At 39.4% G+C, this 23,205-nt stretch overlaps 1 protein-coding gene across 1 annotated transcript in view; it reads left to right on the plus strand.

Moving 5' to 3' along the window:
* The window catches only part of SLC24A2 (solute carrier family 24 member 2), a 105,590-nt gene extending 87,199 nt beyond the window's left edge, over positions 1–18,391 (plus strand). The window contains exons 7-10 of the mRNA XM_041485524.1: positions 8,341–8,472; positions 15,395–15,484; positions 15,900–16,066; positions 18,108–18,391. Of these exons, the coding sequence (XP_041341458.1) occupies positions 8,341–8,472; positions 15,395–15,484; positions 15,900–16,066; positions 18,108–18,357 (639 nt within the window). The 3' untranslated portion in view covers positions 18,358–18,391. The remainder of the gene's footprint in view (positions 1–8,340; positions 8,473–15,394; positions 15,485–15,899; positions 16,067–18,107) is intronic.
* Positions 18,392–23,205: the final 4,814 nt, after the last annotated feature.

Genomic DNA, 23,205 nt, shown 5'->3' on the forward strand with positions numbered 1-23,205 from the left:
GCATGAGAATTTATAGCTAAGCTCTTCATCTTAGGTGGACTAAGATTAATCCTCAGAATATGGTATTTATAGTTCATATGTTATACATATGAACTGTTATAGAATATGAGTAGTTGGTGAACAGTGGCAGATTCAGTATTTCTGTAAGTTTGAGGTGGTTCTTTGTACTTGTTTTCCATTTCCTCCTCATGTGTAGAAAAAAAGTGTAAAATTCTGTTTCATGTTGTGCCAGAAAAGCAACTGTTTTTCCTAATGTAATATGACTGTAAGCCTCTATGAAGACAGTGATTTTGTGATGTTTGCTAGAAGGAGTGACTACCTTGTGACTTTGGCAGATAGAGTTTGCTATAAGCTGTTGTTTATAAACAAAATAATTGTGGATTAAATGTCACCATATGTTTGTAGGGTTTACATAATGTGAACACACTGTCATTTTCTCTGTTTGGAAAATTTTTACTGGGAAAATTGGATAGGTTTAAATTAGATAGTAAGAAGAAATTGCTTACTATGGAGGGTGGTGAGGTGTTCCAACTGGAACAGGTTGCTCAGAGAAGTTGTGAATGCCCTAACTGGAGCTGTGGAAATGTTCGAGGCCAGGCTGGGTGGGGCTTTGAGCAATCTGGTCTAGTGGCAGAGGTCTCTGTCCATGGCAGGGGGGTTGGAACAAGGTGATCTTTAAGGTCCCTTCTAACCCACACCACTCCCTGTTACTCGAACAGTCCTAGAGCAAACCAGTAAGTGCTTTCTTCCCTGGGATTACAGGTAGTATTTAATAGATGCTCATGCATAAAGAACTGTGAAATATGGAACATCCATAGATTTTGTACCCTTTTAATTGTTTTTAATGATTTAAATAAAAGTAGAGCTGAAGTAGCAAGAATAGAGTTTTGAATGTATGTAGATTGGTTTAAAAGAGTACTTGTTACAGATGTGTGAAAGAGAACACCAAGCAGAATAACACTTCTAATCTCATTTCTTAAGATGCAAAGAGAGCATTTTCCTAATAGAGGATTCATTTCCTTATTGTCATTAACAATAATAATAACAACAACAATAAAATATATGCCAGGGTACCACAATTATCCCATCTAGACATTAGTATACACTTGATATTCAGCACTGCAGATGTCTCTGTGACAAAAAGACAGTCTCAAACATCAGCAAGAAGAAATGAGGATCCTATGCATAAAGAGTAAAAAGAATTATGACAGAATTAGTAAGGATTTCATAGAAACACAGTGTGGACTATTGTATGTGAAGATCTAATGCAGCTATGCCTAAAACTTTAATGACTGGTTAAGAGATGAGGGCACAAGTATGTCATTCTGTATTCTTCCAGTTGAAGGACATGATGCTGGAAGAAACAGGAAGACTCAGAAGGTCAATAACTTGCTCCAAGAGTGGTATCACCAACAGAATTTTAGGGGATTTTATCATGGCTTGGCTTAAACAAATCTGGGCCTGCTGATGACAGACAGGGTACACCTGTCTCAAAGGGGCAAAGGGTTAGCAGGGCTTAGTAAAAGAGCCTTCAACTAGATTTGAAAGAAGAAAGGGATGAAACCAGGCATGCTAGAGCTAAGCCCAGGAGTGGCACATCAATGTTTGAGGAGCAGTGTGCTGTTGCAGCCCTTCAGTCTGCTCTGTCGTGTGCTGAGTACGCCAAAGCGCATTCAAAACGTTCCTGCACTAATTCACATTGCACCTTCACCATCTCAGTGGAGGTGGTGAGTCAAGATCCATAGACAGCTGCAAAGACCTCATCATCATCAATCCATTACAAACACCAGAAGCACCTGACACCAGTCATATAGTAATTAAGGCTCCTTCCCAACCAGTATATGACAGGACTGATAGACTACCTAAAGTGCAGCTACACCAAAGTATGCAGCATGCACAACAAACAGGAGGGCCTGGAAGCCATTGAGCAGATGGAAAACTATGATGTAATTGCAGTAACATAAACATGGTGGGATTACTTACACAACTGGAGTGATGCAATAGATGGCTATAAGTTCTTCAGAAGGGATGGGCAAAGAAGGAGAGATGGTGTGGTAGCCCTGTATGTTATGGAGTATTTGACTTTCTAGAGCTTGATGATGGTGATAAAAGGGTTGAGTATTTATAGGTAAGCCCAACAAAATCAATATCCTGGTGGGAGTCTAGTATAGACTATCCAACCAGTTCGAGAGGAAGAAAAAAATATACTGTAAGCTGTGGAGGAAGTCTTACAATTGCTGGACCTTTTTCTTCTGGGACACTTCAACATACCAGATACCTGCTGGAAATACAATAGAGCAGAAAGGGAACAGCCCAGGAGGTTTCTGAACTGTGTGGAACATGCCTTGGTACTTCTCTCACAGTGGGTGAGGAAGCCAGCCAGAGAAGGTGCCCAGCTGGACCTGCTGCTTGTGAACAGAGGATTAGTGGGAGATGTGGTGGTCAGAGGCCATCTTGGGCACAGAGACCACAAAAGGAGAGCTTCTTTCTATTCTCAAAGCTGTACGGAAGGGGTCAGGAGAAGTGCCAGAACTGCCTGGGACTTCCAGAGGGCAGACTTTGGCCTGTTTACAGGGCTGGCTGATAGCGTTCCTTGGGATGTGGCCCCAAGGGGACAAGGGAGTGCAGGAAGGCTGAACATTGTTTGAAAAAACAATCTTAAAGGTGCGGAAGCAGGCTGTCCTTATGTGCTGAAAGAGGAGCTGTCTGGGAAGAAGACTGGCCTGGCTGAACAGAGCTTAGGCTGAACTCAGGATTAAGAGGAGAGTTTATGACCTTTGGAAGAAGGCACAGGCAGCTCAGGAGGACTACAAGGATATTGGGAGGTAATGCAGGGACAAAATTAGATTGGCCAAAGTCCATCTAGAACTTAATTTGTCTTCTGCAGTTAAAGACAATGAAAGGTGTTTCTAGAAATGAAAGGTGTTCTAGAAAGATATCAGCAACAGAAGGAGGGTTAAGGACAATCTTTATTCTTTCTTGGATACAATAGCAAACGTTGCAACAAGGAATAAGCGGAAAGTAGAGATATGGAATGCCTTTTTTTTGCCTTATTCTTTAACAGCAAGATTGACTGTCATCAGGGTCAATCAGACCCCTGGGCTGGAAGACAAGGATGGGGAGCAGAATGAAGCCCCCATAGTTAAAGGGGAAATAGTGAGTGATTTACTGTACTGCTTGACACACATGAATCTCTGAGACTGGATGGGATCCACTCAAGAGTACTGGGGGTGCTGATGGAAGTGCTCACAAGCCACTTTGCATCATTTACCACCAGTCCTGGCTAACTAGGGAGGTCCCAGTGGCAAATGTGATGCCCAGCTACAGGAAGGGTGGGAAGGAGGATCTAGAGAACTACAGACCTTTTCAGTCTGACCTTGATGTCAGGGATGGTCATGAAGCAGATCACCCTGAGTGCCATCACACAGCACATGCGGGACATCAAGGGGGTCATGCCCTGCCAGCCTGGGTTTGTCAAACACAGATCTTGCTTGACCAACCTGATCTCATTCTGTGACAAATTGACTTATGTAGTAAATGTGGAAAAGGCTATGGATTTTGTCTACCTGGACCTTAGTAAAGCATTTGACACCATTTCTCACATCATTCCTCTGGAGATACTGGCTTTCCATGGTGTGGATGAGTGGACTGGGTGTGGACGGTTCACTGAGCAGACAGCAGGGTTCAAAGAGTACTGGTGAATGGAGGTAAATCCAGCTGTCAGTCACTGGTGGTGTTCTTCAGCGCTCTGTACTGGGGCCAGTCCTGCTTGTTGTCTTTATTGATAATTTGGATGAAGGGATCAAGAACCCTGTCAACATGGGAGTGTTGATCTTCTGGGAGGTAGGAAGGCTCTTCAGAGGGGTTGGACAGGCTGGATCCATGGGCTGAGGCCAGTGGTATGAGGTTTAGTAAAGCCGGATGCTGTGGCCTGCCCTTGGGTCACAACAACCCTATGCAACAATGCTACAGGCTGGGGAATGAAATACTTCACAGTGGGAAAGAACCTGGGAGTCATTTAGTCCAGATTTCCAGAGATCCCTTCCAACCCTGACTAGTCTATGATGCTGTGATTCTGTGCTGGCCTACAGCAACTAATCACTAGCCAGCTGTGTGCTGAGGTGGCCAAGATGTCCAGTGGCATCCTGGCTCGTATTAGCAATAGTGTGGCCAGCAGGACCAGAGCAGTGATTTTCCCACTGTACCCCTGGCACTGGTAAGGCATGTCAAATCCTGTATTCACTTTTGTGCCCCTCACTACAAGAAAGACATTGAATTGCTGTAGTGTGTCCAAGAAGGACAATGGAGCTGGTTATGGGTCTGGAGCACAAGTCCTGTGGGAAGCAGCAGAGGGAGATGGGTTTTTCAGCCTGGAGAAACTGAAGCTCAACGGAAACCTTATCATCTCTACAACTGCCTGAAAGGACTGCGTAGCCAGGTAGGGGTCAGCCTCTTGTCCCAAGCAGCAAGTGACAGAACAAGAGGAAACAGCCTCAAGATGTGTCAGAGAAGGTTAGATCAGAGATTACAACAATTGCTTCATGGAAATGCTTATCAAGTATTGGATCAGTTATCAAGCATAAAAGTGGTTGTGTCACCATTCATGGAAGTATTTAGAATATGTGTAGGTATGGTGCTTGGGGACATGACTTCGTGATGGAGCTGGCAGTGTTAGGTTTATGGTTGGACTTGATAATCTAAAATGTTTTTCCCAGCTTAAATATTGCTATGATTCTATGAATTTGTGGAAGATGAAAAATATGCCGTATTCCGATACTTAGTCTCTGGACGCCCATGTCTGACCATTGCAAGGTACTGATGTAAATTGGCTTTTGTTCTGCATTTATGTGGCAATTTCTTTCTAATGGATTATCATCAGAGTTCAACATATCAGGTGATGCAGCTTTCCCATATATCCAGTCCAGCTGAAGTTAATTAGCTACTGAGTCATAGCAGGGAATGAGTTTTGGAGTGGAGATGGGCAGGTAGTAGCACTTTGTCCACCCTAAAAGAATTGAGATCAGGTGTGTCATAAAGTGAGCAGAATATCCTTCACTTCTGTTAGAGCATGTGGAGGTCAAGGCAGATACCAGAAGGTATCTAAAGTAGTACCATCATATGTGTTCAGGCAATTGAATTCCTCAGTATATATTAAGTTATAATTGCATTTTCTTCTTAGCATTGCAGAATCTAATCCTACTGAACATTGCAAGTACAGAGTTTCATTATATAGACTGAAATAAAAATATATTTTCAGGATTAGTTTCTACAGACTGTGATAGTGCATATTCACTATGTACGTGGCTAGAGCCAGTACAGTGCATGCAATCTCTGCCATAAATCTGTGCTGAGTCATTTTCTGTCATTGCTGCTTAGTCCACAGCATGACACTCGCATTTATGTGGTTTTAGAGCTACTGAAATTATTTCCCATTTTTTTCTTCATCAGGGGATAATTTAGTATTGCTTTGAAATTCATGGAAGCTAGATCTACAAATACTTTGAACTTCATTACTTCCACTGATTTCTGGAAGGTCAGCATTGAAAATCAGATGCCAAATCCAATTTACAAAATGGGAAAAGAATATCCATTCTGCAACATCTGTAATGTATCCTGGAGTTAAACTAGCAAAAAAAGTGTTTTGCCTGCACTGTGAGCTTGTGTTTGTCCTTCTATTTTACGGATAGTTGTCCTGGGGAAAGGGATGATGTAGGACAACTGGAAGGGAAAAAGATCTTGAACAGATAGATTAAGGTTTCTCAGGAGACATCTGGCAATCTCCAAAAGCAATTCTGTATAGTTCTTTGCTACAGCCACTCACGTTGCCTCTGTGCTCATGCACACCCAGAGGTGTTTGACACAGACATGAGACTAGAACAAGGCCCAGTGTTGAGCCATATGTGCGTACTGGTACAGTATTGCATGAACCAACATAGGCATTACTGTCTAGATATTTTTAAGACTTATGTGCAAACTCAGACTAATGTAAAGTTTTGTTGTGATTAAATATAATTGTTAATCATGGCTAATCTCTAAAGATGGCAATTCAGGAAGTACTTTGCCACTCAGTGCTGTTTATGCAGCAGTCACTTAGAAAGCTTTTTTCCAGCTGAGTTGGCTGATTGAATTACAGAGAGGCCATTCAGAAAGAGTTACCTAGGCAACCCTTCAACTGGTCCTTTTGTGCTCAAATTTTATCTCAGTCATCATAATTCAAAGCTGAGCCTGTCTCACGTTGATTTTCCCACCCCAAAAGCATCAACCAGAATGGAAAGTGAATGGATTTGGGTTTGGGAAGTAGCCTCACAAACTTCTCCTCCAGCACAGTTCCTCTAAAGTCAGGCTTCAGTAGATTTCCAGTAATGAAGCATAGTATGTCCATTTCAGAGAGGAGCTGAAAGCTAAAGGCAAAAGCTAGCCTCTTAAGCTGCTCAGGAGTCTCTGAAGTACTGTGTTGAGTGCTACAAATTGTGGTTATACATTTTTAAAATGTTTTTAATTATTATAACCATTATGACGTTCACTTTACTATTGTCATACAATTGTGCAACTTGGGAGTTTCACAAAGTATAGGGGTTAGCAAAATTTTGTCCTCTGTTAACATTGACACACAACTCAAAAGTTGCTGCAACTTGTTAGTGTGTCAAGAGGTAAATAGGAGTTCGTTTCCGGTACATTGATGTCAGGTGATACCTTCATAGTGAAAAATCCCAAGCTAAGAGCTGAGCTTGCTTCTGTAAGTACTGATCAGCTCAGGTAGTTGAACAATTTGGAAGTTCATAATAGTGGAATAATCAGGACCAGATCTTCAAAATTAGCAGTAAGTAGAATGTTATTAACAGTGTAAACATATGGTGACATTTCATCAATAACTCTTTTGCTTAGAAAAGAACAACTGGTGCTAAAATTTAAATGATTGCTTTAAATAGCATTGTCATAAGGTTTATGTAAGCAATCTTAATACCGGGCAATTACTGAAAAGAAACTGATTATAAATCTACAGGAGGAATAACATGCATATTGTGAACATGTCTCAATTATTATCTTTTTTTTTTCAAAAATAAAACCCAAGAACACTACCTGAAGAAGTCGTATCACTCACATTGTCAAACAGTTTTCACTGGGTGCTCTTTTTCAGACTTTTTTAGCTTTCTTTGAGCTCTCTAGAAATCTTTCCAAGTTTTAACAGCATTTGCATTATATACATCTGTGTGAAAGTATTATTCAGGCCATTTTTTCAGTTGCCTGATTCTGCAATTTATGTGCAGTTCTGGAGACATCATCTACCTATGCTAACAATTTAAAAGTTATTTTAACCTATGTGCAAAAGGCTGAGTCATGCCCACTATACTTGTTCCATTTTGTTAGCAGAAGCAGTCTAAGGAAAGTGAAGTGCGTGGAAGCCAAATGTTTGCTGTCGTAGGAGAGGGTTCCTATACACCTACTCTGTAACAGAGATGACAGGTGGGCAGCTTACACATAAATGGAAACTAGGGACCGATGTGAAAATCAGTGACACAAATTGGAGAGGAATGTCTTCAGTTTTAGCACCAAGTTGCTAGGAACACTGCTGTGTTGTGACTGGCCTGAACACAAGAGTCTTTGGGTAGAGACAGGGAGAAGCCCTTTCCTCATGTAGACAATCTGGCAACAGTGTTGGGGCCCGGAGAAGCTGAGCCGTCACTGTCCTTGCTGGTTTCACAGTTTGAATGGGCAGAGCCCTGAGCAGCCCAGTCTGACCCCAGCAGCTTAGCACTAGAGCTCCACAATTGAGGGTGCCTGAATTACGCTATCTCCCAGTGGAGAAGACAACACATACCAATATATGTATGCCTGTATATTTAATAGTAAGGTTTCAAGTTACTCACAAAAGCTTAAGGAGTTAGATACACGTACACATCTATATGCACACATTAAGGTGCGCACACATGCATGTGTGTGTGTGTGTGTGCACAGGCACGTGTGTGCACATGTGCTCTCTCTCCTGTCTGTGTGGCCAGGCTTGATGCAGCCCAGACAAGTCTTAACCCATGACTAGACGAGCCCACATCCCAAGGGAGAGCCATGGGAACAGTTGTCAGAGACACCCTGTGCATCCCAAGGGACCACCCACATTGCCAACAGATGGACATCCTCAGGCAGCTTGTGCTGTAGGGATACCTTGCAGTATGGCCAAAGTCTGTCTTGGTGTGTCCTGCTAATGTTGTTAGGTATGTGTGGTGTTAATGCAATGTTTTCAGTTCTCCCTGAAACACAACATTGTCCTTGAACTCCTTTTGAAAGAATCCCTGACTTCATTCATCCACTTTGATAATCTGCTCACTGGAGCTTTTCTTACAGAATGAAGAGGATGAGGAGGAACAGCCTCTCAGCCTGGCCTGGCCTGAAACCCCACGCAAGCAGATCACCTATCTTTTGGTGTTACCCATTGTTTTTCCACTGTGGGCTACCCTGCCAGACGTCAGAAAACCTGTAAGTAACTGTTGTTGTAAGTCAGTGTGTCCTACACAAAAAAAGTGGCTTTCTAATTAAATGCCAAAAAAGAAGAGCTATTAGGTTTTTCTAATTGTTTCTTCTTTGAAGAAAGGGTCACAATGTTAGTATTTAAATCTTCAAATGGCATATGGGTGTTTAAGAGCAGCTGGTTGTTAATAGCTCTATAAAGATTACAACTTGTATTCACTTGTACTTTATGATATAAAGTGAACAGTCTGAAAAATTCTTTGAGGCCTTCACATTTGTATTTCTGAATCTCTGCAGAACACATGAGTGCTGAGTATCTATCTATATGCAGTGCCCTAAAGGTTATGACTGGAAGGCTTTTGGGCTGTCTAAATATTTTCTGTAGTTCAAACATAATTTATATTCTATTAGACTTTTTTCTTCCATCCATAATCTTGTTATTTTATACTAGGATGAGATCTTTCATGTATAAAATACTTGCTAGTTTTGTCCTAAACACAGTTCGAAGTAATGTAAGCCTGACAGGTTACCAAGGCTTACCACTTTTATACTTACATATACAAATAGACCTGACTGGGAAAGCTCATGGAAAGTAAAAGAGAGAGCATCAAGACCTGAAAAAAAAATTAGTGGTGTTTTAATCTCTTTTCCTTTCTGGATCAAAAACGGGTTTAAAACTGTTGCAAGAAAGGCATGCACAGCATGTAAGTTTATAAATCAACACCCTGAATTATTCTTTCCTCTTCACACACAGTGAAAAACCTTCCCATCCCACACACTGAAAAACTGCAATTCAGTGCAAGAAAGAAGCTAAAATAAGATCTCTTTTTTTCAGATAAAAAGTTCCAAAGGCTATAAAGTGACGTTTGCCCTTCTTTCCCTTCTGATGCTTTTTCCCTTTCCAATTTTTAGGCTTTCTTTTTCTTAAAGATTCCAGAAAACTCTGGAAGTGACTTTTGTTACATAACACACAGAACATACTGCATGAATTTCAAGATTGTTTATTTCTGAATTTATGTCCTCCTTTCATCATTCAAAACCATCCTTGTAATTTTTTTTTGTAAATTGATATAAAATTAGTGAGAAATATTTATAGGCTTTATTTTGAATTTTGAAAAACTGAAGGTAATATAAGTAGACCTGTAGCTTTATCCAATATTCTGTGCTGTACAAATGAGAACATTTTTTCAATAATAGTTTTGGTAAGTGAATATCTTGACAAGTTGCAACTATTATATCTTGCCTGCAACTATTGCGTGTTATTATTAACACTAGTACCATTCACAACAGAATTCCATGCTGACATCCATCAGCTATAGCACAAAAGATAGCACATAAAGATACACTTGCCATAGTACTAAAGATAAACATGGATGTATGTTCCAGGTAGGCAGGTTTTAAAAACAGGGTTTTAAAACTCCATTCACTGAAAGGAGTAGTTTATACAGAAAAAAACCCCGAAAATATAGTTTGTAATTACATGTAGATTAACGGAAGAGGTAATGGGCTGTATCAGTATGACAAGCTGCTTACTTTGAACATTGCTGTCAAAGAATTAACCAGATAGTTGCATAAACTATCTAACATTTTAAGTATGCTTCATTAATTTATCTTCAAAATATTCTCACTTATTTCAGTGTGCCATCCCCTCTAATTTCTTCCTAGCAAAAATGATGCCTGCTATCACAGCTCAACGTGTGCATCAGAAAACAATTTTCAATTATATCTGTGAGATAAAAGTGGATGCAAACCTAAAATAATACTCAACTAGACTTTTTAGATAGGTCTGCCATCAGGGGCTTGATTTGCAAGTGTGGTAATTTTAGTCAGAAACCCAAATTCTGCATCAGGACGCTCAGATTAGCATATGCATATATAAAGTGAATGCTTTTGTGCTATATACTGATTTGAAAGACCATATGGAGCTTTGGCATCCTCTGTGGGTGTCCACTTTTCAGTAAGTTCTTCCTTCTATCTGGAGTTTTTTTCTAGTGTGTGTTTTATCTCCACACAAAGAAGATGGTTTCCCTGCATTTATTTGTACTATTTTGAGATACATTTAGTTCCATGAAACCCAGGAGCGCTAGAAAAATTATGTTGTAGATAAGGTCTCTGGTTCTAAAGTTAGCAAAATCCTGCTGCCTTATTATGCTGTGGTGCACACATATGCAGATTTTTGTATACTTAAAGTAGATTATGCATTAGTTCCGCTAACTGCCAGCTGATTGACTAACTGAGATGTTTTAATGTGTTTAGTGCCTTAATAACACCTGCTCACATTAAGCCAGCATATATTAAAATCCTTTCTGTGACATCAATAATGTTGTTGGCATATCCCAAGGGTGGGTGTGCCCTTAGGGAATTTTTTTTCCTGAGTTTTTGCTCAGGTGTTTTGAACACTAATGGCTATTTTTCCTGCACTAATGGCTTGTTTGCCCAGTGGCTCTGTAAAGGTCACATATGTAACTGCCCGTTTCCTGGAGTAACAGATATTGAAAGACTGAAAGAAAAAATATGTGACCAAGGTGCCCCAGTAGGTCAGGAGCAGATGCTGAACACCACCTCTTATATTATAACCAAACTCCACTGTCCATCCCTTTGCATTACAGGCCAGAAAAATGGCCCTTGGGGCTCCAGTCCTGCCATCACTGGACCCATAACAGGGAGCTCCTTCTATCTCTGCAAATTCCCATTATAAACGAAGAGCTACAACTTGCATGAACTCTTGTTGCCATACAGAGATGCACTGTTACCAAGGGGACAAGCACAACATGTTCCTGTACAGATCCAGTTAGAAGAGCAGATTCTGAGTAATCAGAGTTAAGCACTGTTAAGTGTGAAAGAAAGATCAAACTTTGCAATGCAGATACATTTATGAACAAGACAAACATGTGAATCATTCAGGTTAAAGATGTTGGTAATAATGCTGGCTAAAATCGAAAGAGTTACTTTCCAGATTATTCAGCACACACTACCTTCCAGGATCAAGCTCTTAGAAGAAAAGCCTTCATACCTGGATTATTTTTGCTACTTATAGCCCTGTTTTTCAGACACTGGTACTAAATAAATATGTAGAAATGTATCAAGAAAAATGTTCTTAAGGTTTCTTATAGACAGGAACAGTACCAATCCATCTAATCTACAGTGGAACTACAAAATCCTTTTGCTTTTCTTAAGGGAAAATAGCATATGAACTGAGTGAGCCATGGCTTCTCTCATTTATCTGTTACTTGGACCACAAAAGAGCCAATTGCTAATAAACTCTGCACTCTGTCTTTACAAGGCAACCACCACAACAACTACTGAAAAAGATGGAGAGAAGTATTGCTGTCTGCTGTCTCTGACTAATTCTTTTAGGAAAATGCTTAGAATTGGCAGCTCTGTGTATTTCAAAGAGCTAGAGAGTAGAAATTACATAAATCTCAAAAGAATGCTGAAACTATTTACCAAAGAAGCATGATTATTATTGTTATAGTCTGGAATAAAATCCAGCATACAAAAAAGAATCGGCGTTCTGGTTATGGCTTTTTCAAATTTTCATCTATATACACATTATATAGCAGTATCTGCGGATTCCATTTTTTATTTCATCTCCTGTAAAATGTACAAGCTTTACATTTTGCCCTTTCTGAATTTAAATGTTCCCCTTTTTAAAATAGATAATTTAAGTGTTAAGCCTATTAAAGTATCTTGGACTGCTGCTTATCAGTTAATTTTAGTGGGAGAGGATTAGCTAAGACAGGCGAGGAGTACACATGCTGCAAAGTTACTGAGTCGTAATTCTTAACCATCCAAATTCTGTGGGTGTCTGACTCAGATAGGCAGTGTCTCCTTGTTTTGCAAGAACCATTTGATGTATATAATCACACCATCAGAGAACTATTACTGACCAGCATGTATTGTATTAGTTTTGCTTAAGCCAGTGTGTGCTTAAATCTTGAGTATTGTGCAGTGATCATTCAAATTGCATTGCTGCAGATGGTGCTCTATGCAGATTTTGTGACCAGTTCCAACAATTTTTTTGCTTCATTGTCTCATTACCATATGTCTTGCCAAAAGATCAGAGCTTTTACAAGGAAGATGAAAAATGTTGGAAATTGGAAAAGTTGACGACTAGGAATGGTGAAAAAAAAGTGCTACCTGCTTAGTTTTAAAAGAGAAATTGCTATTTAGATTCATTTATTTCTACCAGCCTTAATTTTGCTCCCACTGGTGTCAGATCATTATAACAGCCATTGATATGTTTCTTTCAATTGTGTTCCTTTCGCATTGTCTTCTGTCCCCCAATGCATGTAAAATTTTGATTTTAAACTTAAAATTCCATCTGAGTAGGTTTTAAATATCATAAGCTTATTATCATATTTTCTGGTTTGATAAAAATTTAGAACTCTCTTTTGAAAAAGTTACTCTGTAATGAGTTGAGAAGCAATTAAGAAATAGATCAACCAAAGTACCATGAGTACTTCTAAAAACAGTGCTTGTGACAGTAGTGGTATTTATATGAAAAGGATGTTTCCAGGTGCTGTGGTGGTTATTTGAGGGTAATCTGTTTAAAACACCTACTGGACCACTTTTACTCCAACAGATGTTCAGTTATTTATATTATGAAGGAGTTTAGAATCACAGATTTATGAAGTGGTTTGGGTTGGATGGGAACCTTAGAGATCATCTAGCTCCAACCCCCATGATGTGGGCAAGGACACATTTCACTAGGCCAGGTTGCTCAAAGCCTGGTCCAGCCTGGCCTTGAGCACTGCCAGAGATGGAGCATTCGCAACTTCTCTGGGCAGCCTGTTCCAGTGTCTCACCATCCTCAAACTAAAGGCTTCTTCCTAATGTCCAGTGTAAATCTTTCTTTCTACTTTTCTAGTCCTCTTGTCCTGTCATTACATGCTCTTGTGAATAGTCTCTCTCCATCTTTCTTAGAAGCTCCCTTTAGGTACTGGAAGACTGCAATTAGATCACCCCAAAGCCTTCTCTTCTCCAGGCTGTACAATCCAAATTCTCTTAGCCTCTCCTCACAGAAGAGGTATTCCATCCCTCTGGTAGTGTTGTTAAATCTCTACCATTTTTAATGTGTGTTCCTGTGTGTATTCAGTTATGAAATTGTATAGCTCGTGTTAGTCAACATGCTCAGTTTTCAGGAGGACATTTAGCATTATGCAAAGTACACACAGGGAGTGAGTTAGTGCTCTGTAGCACAGCCAGCAGCTGCACCTGCCGCTGGAGCAGATATGGACCTTCTATTTGTCCCATGTTGTAGATGAGCGTGCACAATTGGCATTGCTGACTTTACCCTTTTTACATCAGTTAATGTCCTGAGCTTGTTCCAGTTACATCAGCAGAAAATCTACCCAGTCTCATTGAGCTGCAGCCCAGCCTCACTGTTTCCAGGTTCAGCTGGCAAAACACAGTGACATCCCTGCTTGACCAGCTCTAATGGCCAGCCCAATACACTGATCATCTTTTGGTCTACAGCCACTCTGTGGTTCCGTGCTGATCAGCTCCTAATTGTGAAACTGTTTCATACAAATGTCTGCTGAGTTTGTTATATAAGGAAAGCTGACTGTGCAGCTCTGTAAGCTCCCTAGAAAAAGAAGTGTTTGTTATGGCTTGAAGAATCTGAATCAGAACAAATGGTATTTTCTGTCCAAAAGTCACACTGAGGGAAAGCCCTGCAATCCCATATACTTCCACAACACCTAGGAGTGATCTACTGTCTTAAGGAGCCTCCTGATACAGCAGGGGCATGACCTGCAATGAAAGGGGGCACAAAAATTCTGGAATGGAAGTGGATTTAGTGAGGACCAAATGTGAAGAAGTACTGCAAGACTGAGCAGCAGCCATAAGAGGCATTCAGAGTGGTATAACTTACTTCCACAGGCAGTCCTACTGGTTATTCATGCAATTTGTAGGACTCTGCTAGTCACATGTCAGAAATCATCTGAGGAAAGATCTGCATTCAGAAGGTCAATGACCATAAAGAAAGACTGGTAGAATTCATTCACAGGACAAATTTAATTTTAAGTACTGATTTGATTTAGATAGTGTTAACCTGGTGCAGTACTGCAATTTTGTTTCCTTCCTTTAGTAGTTAACTTGACCTCTTTTTGTTACATAGATTCAGTTAGTCCATAGGTAATACGGAAAATGCAAAAGATTTCTGAAAGAACAGAAACCAAAATAAATCATTAATCTGAATATAACCCATTCATTGGCTGCAAGAACACCGTCTGTTCAAAATCTGACACTAGTAAGGGAGACAGTGAAAATGAAAATTACACAGAGTTTCTAGTTCTTTGAAGGGCCTGACAGTATGTTTTGCATGTTTTTATAACATTATAACATTAAATTTTTCTACAAAATGAAGTATGGAAAATATGTGCTTAACATATCTTTTACTGAGAAAGTGAGTAGTTTTCACAAGCAGAGTAAATGCTGTAATAAATTTTAGGTGTACATGTTTTTAGCTCTGCCATATGGCAGTCTTTTTTATACTGACTGTGAAATTTGTTTCAAAAAGTTACTAATGTAGGAAGGAAAGATATGGACACCTGTTGAAGCAATTTGAAAACATTCATTCTGAAGAAACATTAAATTATTAACAAATTTAGAAGTCAAACCACTGTTGTGCTACACACATATGCAAACTGCATTGTAACAAATTACAAACAAATTTTCCATTCATCAAGTTCTTAGGAAATCTTATTTTATGACTGAAGCAATTGTAAGAATGAGGTACAATGTCAGGGCATCTGTTTCTTACTTTTCTTGACAGGTATTTTGATCATCTGATGATGATCAGAACAGCTGCTTAGAACAGGCCATCAGAAAAAAATGAGAAGCCACTCTCATATTGAAAAGGAATTGAGAGTATGGCATGTCAGCCTTCAATATAGGTTTTCACTGTTTCTCCTTGTTTCTGTTTCAGACATCAAGAAAATTTTTTCCTATCACATTTTTTGGCTCTATCAGCTGGATTGCCTTCTTTTCTTACTTGATGGTCTGGTGGGCACACCAGGTAAGGAGGTGATACTGTCACAAAATAAAAGCACTGCATTATGTTTTGCACTGTAAAAGATCATTTCTGTCAGAGTCCATCTATCTCGTGCTGGGTGCTGCTTTATTTCAGGAGCTGTAACCATGGATAAAGTAAATCAGTACTCAGTAAATGGAAGGTAGTTCAGAGAGCTGTGGTTGGCCTGACCACAGGACTTGATCATTCTTGTAACATCAGAACCATCCGCAACTGCTGTCAATACCTTATGCTTCTATTTGAAAGCCTTACCTTTCTCCTGATACATGGGAAAATCCATGAAAACTAGTATTTCTCTGATCTTGCCTGGTATTTTCCAAACTAGTGGGAAAGTCCAGGACAGTTGAAAACATTTCTTCACTACAGGACACTTTTTCTGGTTTTATTTATACTCTTCTAGGTTGGAGAGACCATTGGTATTACTGAAGAAATCATGGGATTGACTATTCTAGCTGCTGGCACATCCATTCCTGACCTTATTACCAGTGTTATTGTGGCACGCAAAGGTCTGGGGGACATGGCTGTATCCAGTTCTGTTGGAAGCAACATATTTGACATCACAGTGGGGTAAGTTCTACATCAAGAAAATTGTGTCTATTTTAAGCAAGTCTTTTGTTCTTAGCACATTGCTGTGTTATTGCCTACAAGCAGCAATCTTTAAAAAGCAGAGTAATGCAAATACGAAGCGAATGTTACTGTGGCAAGTGCTCTGAAGTTTATAGATGCCTGCATGAATAAATGTTATAAATTTTTTGCTTAATCCTTGCTTTGATATGTTACAGAGAGGCTTAGGCAAGTGAATTGCACTTTAAAATTGTGCAAGGGCATTGTTCCGAAAAGGAATTTCAAAGCTTTTTACACTTTTGTGAGGTTGCTCTTTGCTTTCTGCTACAACTCATTGTGCTTATACTAGAGCTTTCTTTATAAATGATGATCAGGAACAATTCATTGCCTCTGCAGTATTCAACATGTTTGCTGTAACAACAGAAATTCATTGTCTTGTGTAACTGGTTTAGGCTGCTGTTGACATGTGCTTAATTTTTTTTTCTATACCTGACAAGTCCCAAATTACAAACCAATTATCTGTTAACAAAAAGGGACCCTTTTTGTAGCTCTGACAATGTGAAGCTACATGAGATTGTGCAGAAGTTTTCTACTTACCCTTCACTGCTTCATGGCAGCTCTAGGGTAATGATTTGTGGCATAATGTTGTAATTCAAATTCTTTTTTGATCTTTTGAGACCAAGGTAGATCAGGTTCAGAAATAGTGTAATCTATGCCTCAGTGTTTCAAAAATGTGCAGGAAATACACAGATAAATTCTGTCTTTGTTCCCACATTCCCATCTTCAACGCAGGATGGAGGTACTGAGAATCGTGACCATACTTTCAATTTCTCCATCTTTGGTTGTTCCTTGCTATCACACACAAACAGAAGAACAGGTCTAGTCATAGTTACAGTGCCAGACAGCCTGGTTGTAGAAGAGATCCTAGTTTTCACAGCTGAAAATATACCAGCAACTGCACAAAGATAGAAAAAAAGGATCCTGAAGTTAGAATGTATAGAAAATATATTTTTTTACTTTATCTGTTAGCTAATGGCAGTACTTTAGACATAATAGGAAAACTTGGCCAATTTTCTATTAATCCAGAAGCATTAAGTCTTTGAAATATCTATATGCAGCAAACCTGTAAAATGCATGAAAGCCATGTCTTCCAACTTGGAGTAGAGAGGATGCATTACAAAATTATTTCTCTTTTGCAGTGCTTTCTTACTTTTTAAAAAATGTTTAACGTTCCTGCCAAAGGAAATGGTTTTGTTCTGCACCAGTCTGCTACATTTACAACAGAAATGGCACAGTTGAACTGTAGACTGCTGTAGTTAGTACTGCAGCTGTAATAAATTATTCTCTCCTGAGCTGCTTAGTCAAAGTTTTAATGTTGTGAGCTTCTGACAACTCATGTCTTGCTTTCTAAGCCTGCTAAGCTCCAGTCAGTGTCTTAAATATTTATTTCAGCTTGACATCTTGCAGAGGGATATTGTCTCCTTCTGTAGCGTGAGAGATGAGAAATGCAAAGACAGCAAACACAGAAATAGAAGTTAAGCTGAAGTTCAATTGAAGTTCACAGTTAAACAGAGGTTTATACAGTGAATGTGGACAAAGATATTTAAGGGTCAAATTTTGCATGCAGTGGCTTGCAGAGTGCTGGTTCTTCATGGCAAGGACATGTTTCTTTCCAACCAACCCTCAGACAGGCTCTTGGAAAGAGTGCAAATAGCTTCTGCAGATAGTGTGAAGTCTAGAAACAAATGAAAGAGGTTTTCCTCTTCACAAACAGGATGCGAGGTGATTTGCCAGCCAAGGGAAATATAATTCACCAGTATAATTGGTGGAAGAGTGGAGGGCAAAAAATCCTGTGTGTTCTCCCCAAGAACCATGAGAAAGCTTACAATTTATATTTATGCAATTATCATGAGAGTTGAGCTTCTTCCTACCTCACTTTATGTAGAAAGCCTTTGGTTGTGTTTTGATTTGTCACCAGAAACTTTCTAGTGCTCCCTTCTGGACTTCTGCAATGTTTTAAATTAATTTTTCTGTTTCTTTACAGCCTTCCTCTTCCATGGCTCCTGTATGCTGTGGTTAACAGCTTTGCCCCAGTGACAGTCAGCAGCAATGGTCTGTTCTGTGCGATTGTCCTCCTCTTCATCATGCTGCTCTTTGTCATCCTCTCCATTGCTTCCTGCAAGTGGAGGATGAATAAAATCCTGGGTTTCCTCATGTTTGGACTTTATTTTGTGTTCCTGATTGTCAGTGTCCTTCTGGAGGACAAAGTGATCCAGTGTCCTGTCTCCATCTAGTGGAAAGTGCTGTTTCTCGACAGAAAAAAAAAAAAAAAAAAAAAAAAAAAAGAGAAAAAAGAGAAACCAAAACATATATATTTATTAAAGAAAAGATACATACATCAAAACAAAACAGCGGGGGAATAAAAACCACAGTGGAAAATTGCAGCGGGAATAACTCATGGATCTGTAAATTTCCTCTTCCTCAATTTTGAAAGAGTGAAAGAAAGAAAAGAATACAAAGGGTCAATCTTAGACCTGAAGAATGGCTGCTGCTGGCCAGTGCAGTAACTGAAGGGCTGAGTCTGGGTGCACCGAGGGTTCCTCTGCTGTAGAACATCCTCGCTGCTCAGCACTGGACACGCGACGTACTCACGGCAACAGCGAAAGTTACTGCTTCTCCTCTGCCTACGGTACCTACCCGCAGACTTCTCCTTCTCTGTCGTAGTATGCACAGACACAGTGTGCTCAGTTCTTAAAGCTCTCCTCTTCCAAGGGGAATGCTAATATTAACTTTGTGGAGGCGCCACCCCCCACACACCCTGGTACAGGATTTTTCCGATAACCTGCTGAAACTCCTGAGTGGAAAGCATACACCAAGTGATGAGTCACAAACAGGGAAGGGCTTGTATGTCTCTTCATGTAAGTGGATTTATGTGATGGGATTTCAGCAAATCCAGGGAATTCATCAGTGTTTTGATTATCTGCATCACAGGTCCGTAAAGGCAATCAGCAGGATGTTAATGGTGGTTTTTTACATCTTGCAAAACTCTTCAGGTTCCAGAAACTCTGGCACTGAAGGAGCCATGATGCCTGACCATTTTGTAACTGGTGCAGATTTTCATTGCATTCTCATGCAAAGACCAGAATGGGGATAATCTTTCTTCTCTAATAGCAAAGCAGCATGCAGTGACATCATACAGCTATGTGAACACACCATTTTTTCTAATGCAGCAATATCAACAGTACCAATGGCTTTCAGATGCTGTTATGAGTTTGCCTTTTCATGCCAGAATAAAAAGGCTAATTTGCTTATGCATAGTATTTCATACAGAAAATAGAAGTAGTTATAAAGTGGCAGCCTAATTGCTAAGTGGATATATACTTTATAGGCTTTCACTATTACTTGGAGTGTAAGGACCTTCACAGCTACATATAGTTATTGCTGGAAGAGATCTCCAGCTGTTGTATAAAGCTGGGGAAGTTCACATTTGCTGTTATAAATCTTGAAACTAGGTAGGAGAAACACAATTTAAATACAGTGGAGCTGCAGGAAACTTACATGAAAATTCTTCAGTATTGCTGGAAGTGTACATGTCTAAAGAAAGGAAGGAGTGAAAATGCAACATCTTTTTTCTGAGATACTGAGAGAATGAGAAGGTCCAAACCTAGAGCAGAAAAAAACAAGAAGGGAGAAAGCAACTAACTTTCTGTAGCTTGGCTGATTTTTTTAAAAAAATGAGAGGACTGGAATGAATGTTAAGAAATTATTTCAGATAATCATCATTTGTTTGTTCAAGTCTATTGTGCAATTAAGAGTTCATGAAGTTTCAGTGCATTTCTGTGACCTGTTTCAGCATTGTTTTATATGTGTATTGTGCTCACAATGGCAATGCCATTCTCACATCTGTGTAACAGAAGTCTCAGCACATTTTGCTTGTCTGTTTTTCTCTGCTCCACACTGTTCATTTCTCACTCCTCCCCTTTGTCCTTTTCTGTTTTCCTGTTATATGTGTTTGTATGTAACAGTGTATCATTAGAAACTAAGCACTTGACAGAAAACAATGGTAGAGAAAACAGTACAAAATTCATATTAGGAATATTAATATTATGTGATACCATGAAGAAAAAAGTGAGATGTTAATGAAATAAAGGAAGGATACTAGGAGTTGCAATGTCTGCTACTCATATATTGTCCTAAGTCCTAGCTACATGCAGAATCATTATTTGATCTTAACCATACAACAAGCAACATCTCTTACTTCTTAGTGCTTTTTAGAGTGAGCTTCTCACATTGAGAGCAAAAACTTGTCTTTGTATTCAAGATCCTTCATTGGTGCAGAATCCTTACCTGTCTTAACGATAGTGCTGCCCATCTGTAACATTTGTTCCTAGGGGTGTACGCGATGGAAAGGTGGGTGTATATACACAACTGTGGTGCCCTCTACTGACAGAACCGCAGCCTAAAGCAATTGGTGACCCAAATTCTGACCTCAACCGAAACGTGTGTCCCAAAATACAGAGCTGACTCCACAGTACAGTCTATTCCAGAGGAGTCACCAAATGCTTTTGTTTCTGATGACAATGCTCAAAACAGGCAATCCTTTCCCAAGTAAGCAGAATCATACATAGGAGTGATCTAAAGGAAGGGCTGTGTATGGCGACACTAAAATACTGCAATTCCCAGCTTTCACTGATCTGACATTTCCAATCAAGAAACCAGACCAGAGTCCAATCTCTATTTAGTACAGTGGTTTTTTGTTTTTTGTTTTTTTTTGTTTTTTTGGGGGTTTTTTTTGGTGGTTTTTATTTTTGTTTGTTTGTTTGGTTTTGTTTGTTTGTTTGTTGTTGTTGTTGTTGTTTGTTTGTTGGGGTTTTTTACCTTCATACCATCATGGTGTAACAACTCCCACACTGGAAAAGGAAAACTCCTACCTGACCTTCAGAGCTCTAAGAGCACTCTGGTGCACTCAGGGCATCAGCAGCAGAGACTGCTACCCCACTGAGGGCAGGCAGGGAGTAGAGAGTAACTGGCATCAACAGCTTATAGGAAGACCTTTATGTATACCATTAAGGACTGGTATCCTGTAAAGGCATTTCTATACTGTCTTAAAATGTGTCTCATTTCTTTCCCATGTCTGTCACTATCACATCTTTATCTAAGAAGGTATTACGAATAACTTTTCCTCCTTCAGAATAAGACACCTCATGGCTCCCACTGCCTTCTATCTGTTGGGCAGATCATTTTTCAAATGGCTGAATAACTGTTCCAGTGGTACCTCAGATCCAGGGGTAATAGGACAAATTTCAATTGTGTGGTACTTTCTGTGAAGGCTGTCTGTAGACAATGTTTATACTTGCCAAGGCACCTTTTTACTCCTGGGGTAAACTGTTTGTGGATACTTGGATGCTGATGTGCTCTTTGATTACAAGACAACAGCTCTGCTGGCTAGTAGAGAAAAAGAGGAGTGTGATGGAGGGAGAAGCTTAGTCCCTTATCCTGTACAGAAGGAATTCAATCTTAAACTAGAATGCAAAGAAAACAGTCAAAAGCTGTTCCAACCCAGTGACTGGATGCCAGTGAGTTGTCCAGACACAATGCTGCCAGAAACACACACACTTGTTGCAACATTCCTATTTTACAATTTCAGCAAATTTTCCCAGCATAAAGTGTTTCTATTCATAATTATTTCAGCGTAGGATCATGAAGTCTTCTCAACATTGCACACCTAGAAGTCAAAGTTCTATTTTCTTCAGCCAAAGTTCTGAATGACTTCACTAGCGATCTGGTGCTTCACACTGCCCAAATTCTATAGTGAGCTGGTTGGTGTTGAAGCCTTTTCCTGCCTGTATGCCTGTACTCATTTACTCAATCGCTACTGATATCTGCATAAACCTTATGAAGTATAAATGAATAATTAATAGAAAAATTTGTGTTGATAAAGATCCTGTTCTAGCTTAGCACTTTCAGGACACTAGCTTGGAAACACAGAAGTAAGATAAGAATGCAACTTCAGGTTAAATAACCAACCCTCTGTGGCACCATCATCTCTGAATGGAATCAATGTTGAACAAAATTTTTGGAAGGGATTTCTGGTAGCATTTGAATAGGATTATGGTTCAGATTGTAGCCCATTTTAAAGGTCTTCTGGACTAACTTCATTGGAATTAAATATGAGAATAGGCCCCATTGGTGCAAAATACCACTGGAGTTCTACAACTGTTCTGTTTTCCCTCTGCATAAGCCACCCTGGTCACAATTGGTAAAAACTATAGAAGTGTGATTAAAAGTGTGGTGTGAAGATTCTCTCCTTAAGAACTACATGTAGACATGGAAAAGTCTTTCAGCAAAGCTCTATGTATTTTAAATTAACTATTTTACTGAAGGCTAGTGCTTTCTTATAGTGCAGACAGGCTCTTGTGTCTGTATGCTTCTGCTCATGTATCCAGTTGATGTGGCTGACTGCATAAACTTCATGAAGCATAAAGCACAGTGGGTGACAAGCAACCTTATCTAGGTGTCATTTGTTCGTAATGGCAATGAACCTACCATATAATTTCCACATATACTACTATGAAGTAGTTTATGGTCACTGTCACTCATGGTACTGTTGTGTGTGGATATGAAGGTCCACAAAGTGGTAAGTAAAACATGTAGTTAATCCAAGTACAGTGAAAAAATAGATGCTTAGAAATATTATTAATGTTTGGGTGTTTTTTAAGGGATTATTTCTCTGGTTGTCTTTTACTTCATTACATATTTTGCAAAAAAGGGGATATTCAATGTTTTTTAATTATTATTCTTTCAGCAGTAATTCCTTAAAATAGCATCTTGTGGTCCATATAACTTATGTTCTGAGTCAAGTATGAGTCTGTATCAGATGGTTTTCTTTATTTATAGCAAGGAAATAATCCCTTCTCTAAGAACTGGCCCAATGAAATACAGAAGAATTCTGCCATTAACCTGGACAAAATAGAGACTTTTATCTTAGGTTCCCATATTTCATAAATGCAGTTACATAACAAACCTAATTGTCCTGGGAGCTATGTACAAAGAGATAAATTACATTCACTTGTATTCTTGGAAACAATTTTACCTCTTGTAAATAACAGTGACACAACTAACTGAGAAAGAGGCATGGTTTG

The sequence above is a fragment of the Pyrgilauda ruficollis genome, unplaced genomic scaffold (assembly GCF_017590135.1).
Source record: "Pyrgilauda ruficollis isolate IOZ18807 unplaced genomic scaffold, ASM1759013v1 scaffold71, whole genome shotgun sequence".
NCBI lineage: Eukaryota > Metazoa > Chordata > Aves > Passeriformes > Passeridae > Pyrgilauda > Pyrgilauda ruficollis.